Source organism: Debaryomyces fabryi (assembly GCF_001447935.2).
Source record: "Debaryomyces fabryi strain CBS 789 chromosome Unknown contig00066, whole genome shotgun sequence".
In the NCBI taxonomy this organism is placed as follows: domain Eukaryota; kingdom Fungi; phylum Ascomycota; class Pichiomycetes; order Serinales; family Debaryomycetaceae; genus Debaryomyces; species Debaryomyces fabryi.
In genome coordinates this window covers 25939-40434 of record NW_015385492.1, presented here as the reverse complement: position 1 = coordinate 40434, position 14496 = coordinate 25939, and the positions used below count along the sequence as shown (strand labels likewise).

Here is a 14496-nt window from a genome sequence, read left to right as displayed (position 1 = left end):
ATACGATTTATGAGTATGTTTATAGTAAGTAAAAATTACATAAATAAATATAAATGATTTACGACGATTTCAGACGCGATTGTTCTTCTAATCTAAGTTTTGCTTCGTGATCGGCCTTCCATCCTTTGGCCTTTTGCCTGGCTTCATAGGCTTCTTTATTGCCCAACACTCTGTGGACAATGAACTCGGTATTAATATTGGAGAATTCGTGAGGGCCAATTTCTTTGAAAAGGCCTTTATCTTTAACTTCAGCGTATGGCTCTTCTTCCACTGGAGTTGGACCGTGGTACACAGCAGCTACCGTTCCTGGTAACTTTGATAAGAATTGGGGTGTTGGCGAAAAAGGGGCTCCCAAGACAATCCCATCGACATACTCACATTGCAATATACATAATGCTCTCTCAAAGATGTTCATAATTGGATAGTTGAGACCCTTGAATTCGTTAATGGTGCGATCGTCATGTACCCCCACGATGACAGCACAGTCATTTTTAATGGCATCTTGTTTAACAAGTCTCAAAGCTTCGATATGCCCAGGGTGGAACAAATCGAAGCCCCCATCAACGTAGGCAATTGACTTGTACTTGTTCAAAGTTTCCTTTGAAGGCTCAACCAATACATGCAATTCTTTATTAGAGTCGATGTTAAGATAAACGCCTGAACCTGGCTTCAAACCTGTTTTATCCGTAGCATATTGGGCGAATTTGTCCAAATTTTCTTTTTTTTCAAGTAAAATATGGCTGTTTATGTCATGAATTGGCTGGTAATGATGATCCTTACTCATCAATAACATTCTTCCAACCAAATCAGTGGTCAGAATGTTAGGTGTTCTTTTCACAACAACGAATTTGCCCAAGTCTTTAACTTCTTGATAGCAATCCTCCCCGTTGGCATCAGTTGTAATATCATCTCCATGTACAACATACTTGCATCCATATTCGTCCATTACCTTAGGGTCAGTCACATATGGAGCATCAGGAACTGACTGAGTAGACCATTTACATGCGTCAACAGCCTTGACTCTCTCCTTCAATGTCATAACAACAGGACCCTTATTCTTCAAAATCTCTTCATCTGAATGAATCCCTACATAAAGTTCCTTACCCAACTGACGTGCCTGTAGCATAGCACCTGCGTGGCCTTAATTTGGTTAGTGATTGCAATTTTAATTGAATAATTGTATAATAACAACATACCATGATGAACAAAGTCAAAACACCCATCCATCCATATTCTACAGTTTTCAATTCCTTCTGGCCTTTCGAACATTTTATCGTAATAGTAGTAACTTTTATTAAATATAAATAGTGAAATATTCGTACGGGAATTTATCGCGAGTATTACGGCAGTGGTGTTCTATATAAATCCCGATTGCTGTTGACTTCCAACCTTTATTCTGTTCGTATTATTGGTGGAAGACTTCTTTTTAGACGCAGATTTGCTCTTACTAGCGCCATTTTCCGACTGATAATTAACCAGTCTGGCAGTGTTGGTATAGGCTGGTTCCGGTGATCGTAAATCAATGTCCCCAGTGCCAACGTAGGTAGGTTGTTTGTTTTTTTCTCTTTCCAGTGCTACATAGGCAAAGTAATTGTATATCATGCCTGCATTTCTAGTCAGACACCCGTTTAACCAAGCAAAAAACCCTCCTATGACTGGTGGTAAACTTATAAGTAAATCAAATGCAATTTGTGATTCCATTTGTAAAACTAGCTTATTAGGGAGTTTATACTCATTGGTAACAATATGGATAAGCCTGGCATGCATCCCATACATCACTAGGGGTCCTAGCACAGGAAATAAGGCTACCACCAACGGAACCGATCCCAAACCGCAATCCATTCCAACCCCACAAGATCCAAGGAAACACTTATCGTGGACCCAGGCCGTACTTTGAACCCTCTTCCATACCTTTTGTTCTTCTTTAGTAGTATTTTTTGGCAACCGAAGCTTTTTTCCGTTCCCATCTTCATATGGATTTTTGCCCACTTTTATATGTTCTTCGGCATATTCGTTCCAATAATCCATGACAATGTCATATCCCGGCAATCCCTCAAGCTGATCTTGAACATTCGACATATTATTAAACTTTTTCACTACACTTAAGTGGTGTTAAGAATAGTATGGAATGATTCGAATTCGGATTGTATGGGGATCGAAAATATCTGAGCATACTGAATCAGTCGCAAACACCGGCAAGTGCCTATGTTACTCTATTTATTACCCTTATGACTAAACACACTATATACATTATGAAATAAGCTTCTCTAGCTCTTTTTTCAGAACAGGCGAACACACACCTCCCGTGTCTTTTCCACATATAAAGCAATTCGGTTTTTTCAAATTCCTATATCTATTCATAAAACACTTTTGGCAGAATAAATGGTTGCATTCAGTCTTGACTGGCAGACTGTAGTCCTTCGAACATATTACACAGCGATAGGGCATTTGTTCTTTCGATTTATCGGTTTTCTGTTGCACAGTGACTGTTTCCCACTCTTTTTCTATTGGCTTGCGTTGTTTCAGCTCATCTCTGATGTGAAGAAACTTACACGTATCACCATATCCACAATAACCTGTCTGAAGAAAATCCTTACACACATCTGGCTGAAAATCTGTGATGGTAGTGGTCTTAATGCTGATAGGTGGTGGCTTTATTGGTCCTACCGATTTTTCGCCAGCGGATTTGTCGGTGGTGGCCTGTTCCAAAGATGGATTAGATAATGCATTTGATTTATCAGAGGTTTGACCATGTTCCACGTCTCGTGTAGGCTTTTTAATGCTATTCATCGGCTTACGTTTCTTGATGCTGTGAGATGAGCTCTTGATTTTCTTCTCTAGTAAATCATCGGAGTCTGATTCGAAATCGTCGACATCCAATTTTCGCTTTGGCTTGGATACTGCCCCGTCTTCATTCTTCTTGACGGATCTTTTCTTAAACATGGCCCATTTATCGATGTAAAGGAACCTATTTGTAATGTATTGTTCTATATATGTAGATTAATCTAGAGGAGTTATGTACAGTACCGGACATAATTAGTCAAAACTTGCTTTTAGAATGAAATATACCATACTATATCGATAGCTCATTCAAAAATGTTACGGAAAGCATATGGGTATGCTCCTCGAATGGGGATAAGACTAGTGCATTCACGATTGTATTCGAAAGCTACGACAATCAAGTCATATTTTGATTTATTTCCGCAGACGTTTCCAGATCATGGACCCCCAAATGAATCATTTATGATCAACCCAAGACGACTCCGTAGGGAGTATAGAACATTACAAAGTGAACATCATCCAGATATAGTTATTGGATCTGCAGCATTATCGAAACTGACTGATAATGCAGTGGACGATAAGTTTTCATCGTTGTTGAACAAGGCCTATTCGACCATCAGCAACCCATACTCAAGAATTGCCCATTTGATTGAACTAAATCATCCGGATCACTTGGATATCACACAAGACGATATATCGAAAAAATTAATCTCAGACTTTCAGTCCTCGTCAGATGAGAGATCCCTCGAATATAAAAATATGCTCATGATGGTTTTAGAAGCACACGAGTCATTGGAATTAGCTACCCAAGATCTGGATTTGGAAGCATTGAGTGAAGAAAATGACGAGAGAATTGATGAGAGTGAGGAGGCAATCGAGCAGTTGTTACAGAAGAAACCACTTGATTGGAATGACATTATGATGGAAGCGGTTAGATTGAAGTACTGGATTAACATACAAAAAGGCATTAAAGATTGGGAGCCAGGTAAACCTGTCAACATTACCCATTAATGTCGTTAAGTTATGAGTTTTATCATATAGTAACAAGTAGATACTAAAAAGTTTAAATGTAAATTTTTATATTAATATATGGATCGTATGTTACATAAGTATAAGGAAAAGTAGATTACAAACAGAAATAAATGGATTAATTTCCTTCACTAGCCATAGTTTTGTCATCATCATCGTTATCTTCTGGGTCGCCCATTTCACTGTCAGAATTGTATTGGGCATCTGACTCATCAAATTCACTAGGTATGCTTAATTCACAGTTGTTGAATTCCTCTTTTTCTTGAGACGTACGTGGATGCAACCTGAGCCATTTCATTCTTGGACCACTAGCGCTTAGCTCACTAATTTGAAATCCAAATAAACGAAGCCCAAAATCATCTTGGTTAACTTTGTACACTCTATTTCTGCATTGATTTTCAATTTCTGGAAACATCTTCACCAATAACCCAGGAAATGTGGTCCCAAAAAAGGCCCCGTCAATATTGAGGTATCTAGAGCTCAGGGGAAGATAAATATCATTACAGCATGGACAGTATAATCTTACAGTCTCTTGTCCCGGTATATCTGTAGATCCCACCGGTATCAAATGCATTCCATCACAGTAGTATCTTGGGCACGACCCAAACTCATTACGTTCAAATTTGCTAGCCATAGCTGTTAATCCTGGCTTAGAAATTATATAACGGGCATGAATTAATCCATATAATAATTCCGCTGAATGTGCTAGTAATGCCTTGTTTGGGAGTTCGTTTTTCGACCCTTTGGTATTAGATGTTCCATTTCCGCTTCCATTATCATCAGCAGTCTCCACTTGGTAGTCTAATATCGTGTATAATGCTTCTCTATAATATGGAACTTGCAGGGATAATCCTGTTAAATTAAAATCATCTTCAATAAAGTCTTGTGATACTGGCACAAAATAATCATGTCCAAACAATTCACAAAATTGTTGAATCCATGGAATATAATCTTCTTCTGGATCGCTAGACATCGTTGATGTTATTTGTTGAATGAACAATGTATGTCCTACTCTTTTTATCTCATCTGCTAGTCGTTTTGGTTGAGCAAAAGTGTTTTGTCTCACCAAAATTCCCAAACACCTTTTGTGTAATTTTCACTATACTATTTGGTCCAGTACTATCAAGAATCACTTCAAGTCCTACCAATACCAAATAGCGTTGGAAGGAGTATATTAAGTGAAAAATTGCAATTGAAGTACTAATATGTTTGACATAAGTCCTTCGAATTTGTTAATCAGTGTATTGGTTGTTCTTTTTGCTAAACAATTGATCAATGCAATCGGTAAAGCTACCTTAGAGAATATTGGATGGTCAGCATACTGTAAGGTTGCCCCTAAGTTAGGGGACTCAAAATTCATCGAATTGGATCAAAAGAGAAGTGAGTTGGCAAAGGTATCGAAGGAGAAAAAGTCAATAAGTGCCCAGGATCAGTATGCTAGATGGACCAAATTGAACCGTCAGTCTGATAAGCTTACAGTGGACATCAATAAGTTGAAAGAAGAAACATCCTCATCTAGAAGCTACATTAATAAGTACATTGGGTATGCGATCCTTGTTACCACGACTTTACCTATTTGGTTCTTTAGAGTGTGGTTCAGAAAAGCCGTATTATTTTACTTCCCTACTGGAGTGTTACCATACCATGTCGAGTGGTTTTTGGCATTACCGTTTATCACCACCGGCGGAGTAGGCTTGACAATATGGATGACTGCCGTCAACAATGTCATTTCGTCAGTTATTTTTTTGATTAAGTTCCCATTCGAGAAAGAGGTACCATATCCATCGCAAGAAGTGGAAAAAGAGAAATCGTCAATTAATAGAGAAAAGGTATCGGGAACGCCAGTTGCAAAGTAATTAGCTAGGCTTATGGAATTTGATACTATTGACAACTATATATATATTATGCTATTTGTCCTGCAAGTTCTATACTTTGTTTGAACCTTGCCTCCATAACTTTCTGTAGTTCATTAGCTTCTTCCGTATTGTTGAATATATACAACCCGATCTTGGATCTTTTGACGTCTTCTCCGAAAGACTTGTAACTTTTATGTAATAATGAATCAACGCAATTTCCTGCCTTAAACGAAGAAACCAGTGCCTCAGCTAGAGCAAGGAAATACCAAGGGTCTACTACTTTTATCCAGACCATTAAATCCAATGAGAATTTATATACATCATTGTTATCTTCCAACATAACCAATGGAGACCCATTTTGAGGATCAATATCGAGCTTTCTCACATTAGGTATCACCAATTGAGGTATATTTGCGTGTCTTTTGTTCACATTTTTCTGATCTATGGTTGGAACTTCAACATTACTATTCAAAATGGGTGCCAAAGCTATTCCTCTAACAATACCTGTAAAAAATCTTTGGGTAGGTAAATTAGGTAATTTCCAGACATAGATTAGTCCCTGATTTGTGATGCACATGAGATAATCGCCTCCCTGCTTTAACAATACAACATTGCTTCCTACTTCCATTCCAGGACTAACAAGCTTTCCTGTCTTAGCCAGAACTATTTGTATTGTTCCGTTAAATGAAGCGAATACATAAAATATAAGTATTTTATCCTTGATTATGGGTAATACATGCTGTATTTTATATGGGAAGAATAATGTATAGCTTCTTTTAGCATGATTTTGATTATTGGAAACTATTACACTTGTTGGATCCTGGAAATCTATTCTATTTCCATATTCAAAATCTGTTAAATCATCTTCAATGTCTTTCCAGGATGGCCCATTACGAACTTCCACAACGGATGTAATCGATGAAGCCTGCGTATCATTAATTATCGTGTCTTTAGGATCTTCGATCGATTGAATCCCGTTGACTATAACAGAGAATAATAAATCTTCATCAATTGCATCAATTGAACTACCACTTATTATTTCATTATTATTCTCCTTGGTACTGTTGAAATTATTATTTAAAATTTGGTTTACTTTACTGTTCAATACTGCTTGGTTATTGAATAAGTTGTCCGGTAAAGTTGAAATTAATTGGAAACAACTTGGGTATCTTGTTTCTAATATCGCACGTTTTATCTTATTCCTTTGTCTCCTTAATGTAGCTTCTGAAACACTTTGGCTCGAGACGTCTTTACTATTATCGTTGGCTTTAGTTGAGTCAATACCCATATCTTCATTATCATTATCTTGGTCATCATTATTGGCTTCATTTGAGTGATTAAATTCATGTACTAAATTTTTCAGTTTTAACCCTTGTACTGATGTCAGAACCCCCAATCTAGGTAAGAAATATGATGTCTGCGATAATTTCGATCCAATCTGGAATTTCTTAGTGACCTTTCCACTTGTACCTAATACCGGTACTGAGCTTTTGGACGAGGAAGATACCAATAACGGAGCGACTCTTTTCTTCCCATTTTTTGTAATAGTAATACTTTGAGTCAATTTGTTTACTTGCTTTGGTGTCAAATTATTAAGTTTAGGACTTAATTCTTTGGGTCTTACTTCCTCTGGTCTTGATTTCAAAATCGTTGTTGGCGGCTTTGCAATGGCTATTTTCTTACTTTCTTGATACTCTGTAGCTTCAGATTTTTCCTCTAAAACTAATTGTTCAACACTTTCGGGGAATGTAGCGGACTCTCTATCAGCACCATATCTGTGCAATTGCAAATCATTCATATTTTCACTAACAACTTTTCCCAATTCATTATCATCAAATGAAACACAAGTAATTGATCCATCCAAACAACTGAAATATAAGGTTTGACCATCTGGGGCCCAACATATATCTGTTATAGAGCCTGAAACTATGTCGTGAGCTACTACTAAAGGTTTACTTTGTCTCGTAGTCCAAATTACAAGATTCTGGTCTTGCCCAGCAGTTGCCAATATAGTAGTGAAATTTCCCATTCCATTTTTATTCTTCTGTGAATCATTGTCTTTATCATACTCAAATAGCCTAGGTGAAAAGGAACATACTTCGCAAGGGGCCTCATGTCCTATTAATGATATATCTGTACCCCAGTTAGTTCTATTGATTATGGCAACAGATGTAACAGGTCCATTAGTTGCATTAGGTACAGCAATGTGCTGACCGTCCGGCGACCATGACATCCTTCGGAAGTATGAGGTCAAAGGTGATTTCTTGAATGGGTCTATAACAATGTGCTCCATTTGGAATTCGTAGTTATTAATTGACAGTTCACTCAATTTCCTATAATATCTGAATATTCTAACAGACCTATCGTCTGATGCAGTAGCAAAAAATTTGTTTGCTGGATCGAACACTATACCCTTGACCATTGATTGATGAATATCGTACCTCTTAATTCTTTCAAATGTAAGACCATTCCAGATGATGATCAGTCTATCTAGACCTACAGTAACTAACAAAGATCCATCAGGCGACCAACATATATCTTGAACATCATTATCGTGGGCGACTAACCTTTTTCTAACAGTCCAATGTTCTAAGTCAGCTTCTGCTTCACCAAATTGTTTTGGGCGGTTCGCTTGTTCTTCATCCTTCTCCCAGATTAATACAATCTTATCATCTGACCCAGATGCTAAAAATCTACCATCGGGGGAAAATTTAACACTTGTGACGACCCCATTATGACGACTCATAGAACATAATGGTCTTCGTATTATGTCTGAATTTAATGTATCAAGATTTATACCATTTTTGATACTCTTTGCAACAGGTTCTGCTTCGTAGTTTTTAAAATGAAGAATTGATTTGGTATCCCATATTTTAACATTTCCATCCAATCCGCCGGATGCTAATCTTGATCCATCTGAGTTGATGCTCACTGAGTAACATTCAATTTGTTTATTCTCAGCTGGAAACCGTTAGTATCATTATCACAATATACATAAAGTATCAATTTATTATAGTACTTACCTTTATGACCAAACCAGGGAAGCTTAAGGATATGCATTTGTATAATCAAGTTACTGTAAGAATAATCAATATTACTATATACATCTACATATATTTAAGTATGTTGATACGCGCACACAATATGGCTTTTGATATTTTGTATTCTAGAGATTAAGTACCAAATTAATGTAGCCTATATATAGATATTTAATAGTCTTAGAGACCATATTCAATCTTAACCGCTTTACCGAATTTTTCTAATCCTATGACTAATTGATCTAACGGAACGGCAGCATATGTACCCCTAAAGAAGAAGGTGTTCTTGTTTTCAGGATTTTCTGGCAATTCGGGTTGTGGTGGATTTGATTCACCTTGGGTCTTGAACCACGAGCCAGGAATCATCAAACAACCTTGTTTCAAGGCTTGCTCGTAAATAGCGTTTTCAACTTGAAGTGGGTCTTCGTTAAACTCGGTTTTGAACTTAGGGTGCTTGGAAGCATCGATAGTAGTAGTGAAGAACATACCGGCCACTGGTGGGACAAATGTCACAACTTCTTTAGGGAAATACTTGTTAACTGCATCAATAGCGACGTCTCTCTTGTGCGTATATTCAGCACGTAAGCCAATTAACCAATCCAAGTAACCCTTGTGACCCCACTTTTGTAACAACGCATTAGTAAGAGATTGAGTAAAACCAGATGGACATTGGATAGAAACTTCATGGATTCTGACAAATCTCTCGAGTAATTTGGCTTGTCCGACAATCCAACCAAATCTTAAACCAGGTGCCAAAACCTTAGAAAATGAATCTAATCTAATAACTCTACCCTCGACATCAAGGGATATATAGGACGGAACTAAAGCCTTGACGAATTCGTCATGGCTATTGACTTTGTTGTTTTCTCTTTTCTTTTCGTCGGTGGTATATTCTTCCATTTGCAAGAAGTAGTAAGGTTCGTCTTCAATGATGATGAAATCATGCTTACAAGCCAATTCGTAGATGGCTTTTCTTCTTTCAGCAGAAATACAAGATCCAGTTGGATTCTGACCGGTACAAATAGTGTATAACAATTTTGGCTTTGGCCCAACCCATTGATCTAACTGCTTTTCTAATGATTCTGGAAGAATCCCCTTTGCATCCATTGGAACTGGAATAGTATTAACTCCCTGTGCATGCGCAGTTTCCAATGCCGAACTGAAAGAATATTCTTCAACCAAGATCGAATCGCCTCTAGTGACAAACGATCTCAAAGTGGCATCCCACGATTGCGTGTTACCAACAGATGCAATAAGATCCCAGTCCTTATATGGAACATTGTGAATTTGCTCGGTGTGTTCCTTTAAAAAATCAATAATCTCTGTATGGCCCTCGGTGTGTCCGTATTGCAATGATCTGGATAATTCGACCTGCTTGTCTTCTGCCTTGTTCATCTCGGCCTTTTTGTACACTTCTATAACACTTTTATCTTCATCACTAATTGTGGCACCAATACCATTTGGAAATGGTGCCGATGGAATATCTGCAGTCACTTTGTTGAATGGAAAGTAATCTGACAATGGTAATCCACCGCCCAAGAATGTCATTCCCGGTTGTTTGTAATACTTGAAAGCAGCTTTCAATGGAGAATTTTTTCTCGACTTAGCTTCTTCACTTAATAAGTGGCTCAAATCTTTAGCTTCTGGTTTAGACATCTCTTTTTGCTGTTAAACTCTTGTATCTTACAAATAGACGAAAGAGTAGAATTGGCGTTCTTATATAGATATGAGTAATAGATACGGTAACCTGCAAAATTATGAAACCCGAGAAAAATTACAGGTTAGTTTTTGGGGCCATCTTCGGCATTATCAAAAAACGCCTATCATCATACATAAGTAGGACAATAGGTCAAAAAGGGTGTAAAATGGGGAGATTACGCCATTTAGGTGTTTATTAAGCATTATTAAGTATACAGATAATATACAGGCTAGCGGAGTTGCAGAAATGCATCCAATAAGACAGATGAGGGTGGCTCATCGTTCTTATTTTTATCAAAAACATTCCAAAACCTTAAGGTTTCATCACCAGCACCGGTTACAATTGTTTCCCCATCTGGTGATAGTGATAAGTACAAGACTCTGTATGTATGTCCGGTTAATTGAGCTATTTGCTGCATGGACGGATATTTCCACACAATGATTTGGTTTCTGGAGAATCCATGGGTGGAGACCAATTCGTTTGAATTTTTGGACCATATTAGGTTGCATACTTGTGATCCCGTATTCACATTGTTTGTCAACGAGCCGGTTAGGGTGTTCCAGGTTTTGATAGTTTTATCAGCAGTTCCTCCGCCAGATGCGAGAACGCCTCTTTGATGAGGAGACCAAGAGATGGCCTTGACGGCAGCAGTGTGGTCATTGAACTGGTATAGTGGCTTTGTGTTCAACCCATCCCAGATGAATAATTTATTATCGTTACCACCGCTGGCCAATTTGTTCTCCTCGACGTTCCACTTCAAACCGCACACCTCTTGTTTGTGGGCTTCGAACTTGTTGACATAATGGTTTTCGATCCGGACATCTCTATTGAGAATTGTTCTGTCTCTTGAACCGCTCGAGAGAATGTGTTCGTTCCATGCCAACGAGCTTACTCGTAAACTGTGACCTGTCATTGTTCTGACACACTTTATTTTTGTAGCATCCCATATCTCAACCAAACCCTTCAGTGTACCTACTGCTAAGTGTGTTCCAGATCCAATCCAATTAATGCTAGTAACCTTATCTTTGTTGGATAAATTGCACAATCTGTCGACCGATTGCGTGCTTCCATCCCAAAGATACACACTATCACCAAGGCCAACGGCTAAAATGTCCTGTTGACCCCAGTCGACGAGATTGAGATAAAAGTCGTCCGATAATTCCGGTGCATCTAGCACCCTATAGGGAACTTTCGAAATATTTCTGGGTTTCTTCTGCGGCGATAGTAAAAGTTTTTGCGATTCTTGTCTGACAGGAGACAACGAGTAAAGTTCATTCTGTAAGTCTCTAGATACAGGCCTATTTTTTTTAGGAGATTGGTACGTAAACAAATTGGCAGTTTGTCTTGGGGTATTGGTGATGCTATTGGAATCGTGGTTTGTTGTAGTATTGACCGAGCCAGAGGCGAGGGAGTTGTTGCTAGCATTATTTCTGGTAGACCGTGGTGGTGTGATTCTAGTATTACCTGTAGTACTCTCATCTCCACCAGTGCTGGAATTATCAGGCATGCCTGAAGATCGAATTGAATGTAGCGAAGAAGACGACGCAGTAGAGTTTAAATTGCCCGTGCTATTGGGCCTACTGTTCGACACCTTAGCTGGTTTGCTCAAATTTGCTGTTGCCATAGGTACATTGTCACCAAATAATTCTGCCTTTAAAATCGTTGAAAATGTCTGGTTTGCCTCTTCTTCTTTTCTTATTTCAATCTCATTGTCTATTCTATCTTGTCTATTCTTGATCTCTGGCAATATTTCCTGATTTGACAAACTGAATGCTGCCTGTAAATCTATTCCCGTACGGTTGGGAATATATCTGTCACTAAATATCGACTTTTGGTTTCTTCGTCTTGGAGATGACGATGGTAATGCACCACCATCGTTTAACTTGGGCGGTTCCAAATTCCGAGTAGACCTAGATGGAGATCTCGGAGTCTCTAGATTGTTCCTATTCGATGTATTACCATTATTTACAATACTCCTACCGCTAGCAGTATTGTTTCTGCTATTATTCATAATCCAATCGTGAAAGGTTGGAAGACGCTTCTATTGATAAGAAGGTGTTTTTTGGCTATTAGTCTGTGTGAAATTCGAGAAAATGAATAAAAAAATATATCCTTATTGACACCTGTTGTGATTCCAAACCTGATAGAATGCTTTCTGTATTTGATTTACCTAAATCGATAATTAAATCATGTAGCCCACTTTCAACTAATTTGTGGTGGTTTACTATGGAAGAGGTTTGGTGAGCAAAAGGGACCAAACACGTGATTAGAAATAGTAGTAACAGGTTTATAGCAAAGATAAAGGTGTTTAGATAATGTTATTAGGTAGGTAGTCCAGGGAGATAAAGTAGAACGTTCTGAAAGGAAAGACGTTATGGAATGTGATCTAATTTAGGGATTAGGTATTGTAGACTTTAAATGAGATGTGAAAAGGATATTATGAGTCCCGGGAAGCAATACCATAAGGAATTATTTCTGTGGACTGTAGGAATCATGTGTCGTAATGGACCTTTCTTGTATGACAGGATATAAGCTACTGATACGGGTATGTTTGAAGATAAAATGGGGTATTGTATGACACTATGGGTATTTAAAAAGTGGAACACCCTGTATATAGTCAAGAGTGGGAATTTATTGCCATGGACTGATCTGGTAATACCAATGAAACCTGATTCAACGACAAAGCTAGGTGTAGTTGTATAAAAGAGATCGACTGGTGACTTAAGTCTTGGATTCATCAACTAATGTACACGATATGCAATTAGTGTATTTATTGGTAGCCATAGGCATTTATGGCCAGGTTTTCGCAGCCTCTCGAGGATACATCGCTGTGCCTTTAGAGAGATCATCGGACTCCATGTACTACATTGAGTCACTCATGATTGGGAAAAGTAAACAGCAATTGAAGAAGGTGATATTAGATACTGGCTCGGCGGATGTGGTGCTAACTGGATCAACGTATAAATATGAGAAGTCGCTCTTTTACCCCGAATATGTCGCACAGTACGGGTCATCAGACCCATTTCATATGTTCCAGCAAAATGGTACTATTTCGGGCAATGACTGGATATTACAGGGATTCACGTTTGGAGTGACAAATGTAACAAACATCGATTCGTTCTATGGGGTGTTTGGGGTCGGCTACCCTTCGATTGAGGCCATGGATCCGTACGAGAATTTTCCAATGAAGCTCGAGTCGCAAGGACTTATCGACTATCAAATATACAGTGTTTCAGGAAGATCTGGTGACAGTAATATCGTATTTGGTGGCATTGATACCGGTGCCTATAAAGGTCCGTTAGTCAAAACGCAGATTGGGTTTGAGGTAGGTCCCCTGTCGACTCGACAATACCACACTGTCACTGCTGTGACCGTCTCAGCTATCAAAATCGCAACCCACAACACCAGAACGTCAATTTCAACCCAAAAACTCATATATACCCTAGATACAGGCTCCAACGGCCTCATGATCCCCGAACCAGTCTACACTAATTTACTCACTGCAATTCACGCCAAAAAGCAATGGCAAGATGATACCCCGTTCTTTCAAAAAGATGCCCTTGCCGCCGAATTTCTCACCTTCGACATCACCGGATTCCTAGTCTCCATCCCCCTCACCGACTTGATCGACGAATGTACTGCTATGCGTGGGTCTCAATACTGCTCGCTCAGAATCGGTATTATTAATATCGGCACAGACTCCTATGTTGCAACCCTCCCCAATAGTATTTTCAAGTACATATACACTGTGTTTGATCTACAAGCCAATCAAGTATTCATGGCCCCTTACGGACCAGCAGCCTCCAAATCCATCAAACAAGTTTCCAACACCCATTTTCCCGTCGAAACTACTACCGCACCTAATTATGATGACATCTACAGAACCATGTATCAAACTTCTGACGAAACAACCATTCAAAGGTCCTCCTCTACCAAAATTTGTCGAAGATGAACTTTCTATACGTTTGTATAGCCATTCTCTTACCCCCACTAGTCGGTATTTTGCATCCATTTAGGTCCTCACTGCGAACAACTTTTTTAGTACGACGTGCGAAAACCACGAAAAATCGAGTGGGTCTCATTAAGCCAATCA

The 14496-nt window shown here is 38.6% G+C and overlaps 10 protein-coding genes across 10 annotated transcripts; 3 read left to right on the top strand and 7 right to left on the bottom strand.

Annotated features, from left to right (window-relative positions):
- Positions 1-58: 58 nt before the first annotated feature.
- On the bottom strand, positions 59-1126 carry MUQ1 (ethanolamine-phosphate cytidylyltransferase; the record flags this gene model as incomplete). The annotated part of the gene is made up of 1 exon (XM_015612050.1): positions 59-1126. One exon carries the CDS (start codon positions 1124-1126, stop codon positions 59-61), a length of 1068 nt encoding a protein of 355 aa, XP_015467136.1.
- Positions 1127-1356: 230 nt separating this feature from the next.
- AC631_03220 (uncharacterized protein) lies at positions 1357-2079 on the bottom strand (the record flags this gene model as incomplete). Its single annotated transcript, XM_015612049.1, has 1 exon — positions 1357-2079. One exon carries the CDS (start codon positions 2077-2079, stop codon positions 1357-1359), a length of 723 nt encoding a protein of 240 aa, XP_015467135.1.
- A 171-nt stretch (positions 2080-2250) lies between these two features.
- AC631_03219 (U2-type spliceosomal complex subunit) lies at positions 2251-2943 on the bottom strand (the record flags this gene model as incomplete). The annotated part of the gene is made up of 1 exon (XM_015612048.1): positions 2251-2943. One exon carries the CDS (start codon positions 2941-2943, stop codon positions 2251-2253), a length of 693 nt encoding a protein of 230 aa, XP_015467134.1.
- A 153-nt stretch (positions 2944-3096) lies between these two features.
- AC631_03218 (J-type chaperone) lies at positions 3097-3792 on the top strand (the record flags this gene model as incomplete). The annotated part of the gene is made up of 1 exon (XM_015612047.1): positions 3097-3792. The coding sequence occupies one exon, from the start codon at positions 3097-3099 to the stop codon at positions 3790-3792; it is 696 nt and encodes a 231-aa protein (XP_015467133.1).
- Positions 3793-3928: 136 nt separating this feature from the next.
- CKB1 (casein kinase 2 regulatory subunit) lies at positions 3929-4783 on the bottom strand (the record flags this gene model as incomplete). The annotated part of the gene is made up of 1 exon (XM_015612046.1): positions 3929-4783. One exon carries the CDS (start codon positions 4781-4783, stop codon positions 3929-3931), a length of 855 nt encoding a protein of 284 aa, XP_015467132.1.
- Positions 4784-5015: 232 nt separating this feature from the next.
- AC631_03216 (GET complex subunit) lies at positions 5016-5666 on the top strand (the record flags this gene model as incomplete). The annotated part of the gene is made up of 1 exon (XM_015612045.1): positions 5016-5666. One exon carries the CDS (start codon positions 5016-5018, stop codon positions 5664-5666), a length of 651 nt encoding a protein of 216 aa, XP_015467131.1.
- Positions 5667-5712: 46 nt separating this feature from the next.
- On the bottom strand, positions 5713-8412 carry HIR1 (Hir1p; the record flags this gene model as incomplete). The annotated part of the gene is made up of 1 exon (XM_015612044.1): positions 5713-8412. One exon carries the CDS (start codon positions 8410-8412, stop codon positions 5713-5715), a length of 2700 nt encoding a protein of 899 aa, XP_015467130.1.
- A 472-nt stretch (positions 8413-8884) lies between these two features.
- ARO8 (bifunctional 2-aminoadipate transaminase/aromatic-amino-acid:2-oxoglutarate transaminase) lies at positions 8885-10360 on the bottom strand (the record flags this gene model as incomplete). Its single annotated transcript, XM_015612043.1, has 1 exon — positions 8885-10360. One exon carries the CDS (start codon positions 10358-10360, stop codon positions 8885-8887), a length of 1476 nt encoding a protein of 491 aa, XP_015467129.1.
- A 272-nt stretch (positions 10361-10632) lies between these two features.
- Positions 10633-12414, bottom strand: CDH1 (Cdh1p; the record flags this gene model as incomplete). The annotated part of the gene is made up of 1 exon (XM_015612042.1): positions 10633-12414. The coding sequence occupies one exon, from the start codon at positions 12412-12414 to the stop codon at positions 10633-10635; it is 1782 nt and encodes a 593-aa protein (XP_015467128.1).
- A 744-nt stretch (positions 12415-13158) lies between these two features.
- Positions 13159-14355, top strand: SAP30 (aspartyl protease SAP30; the record flags this gene model as incomplete). The annotated part of the gene is made up of 1 exon (XM_015612041.1): positions 13159-14355. The coding sequence occupies one exon, from the start codon at positions 13159-13161 to the stop codon at positions 14353-14355; it is 1197 nt and encodes a 398-aa protein (XP_015467127.1).
- Positions 14356-14496: the final 141 nt, after the last annotated feature.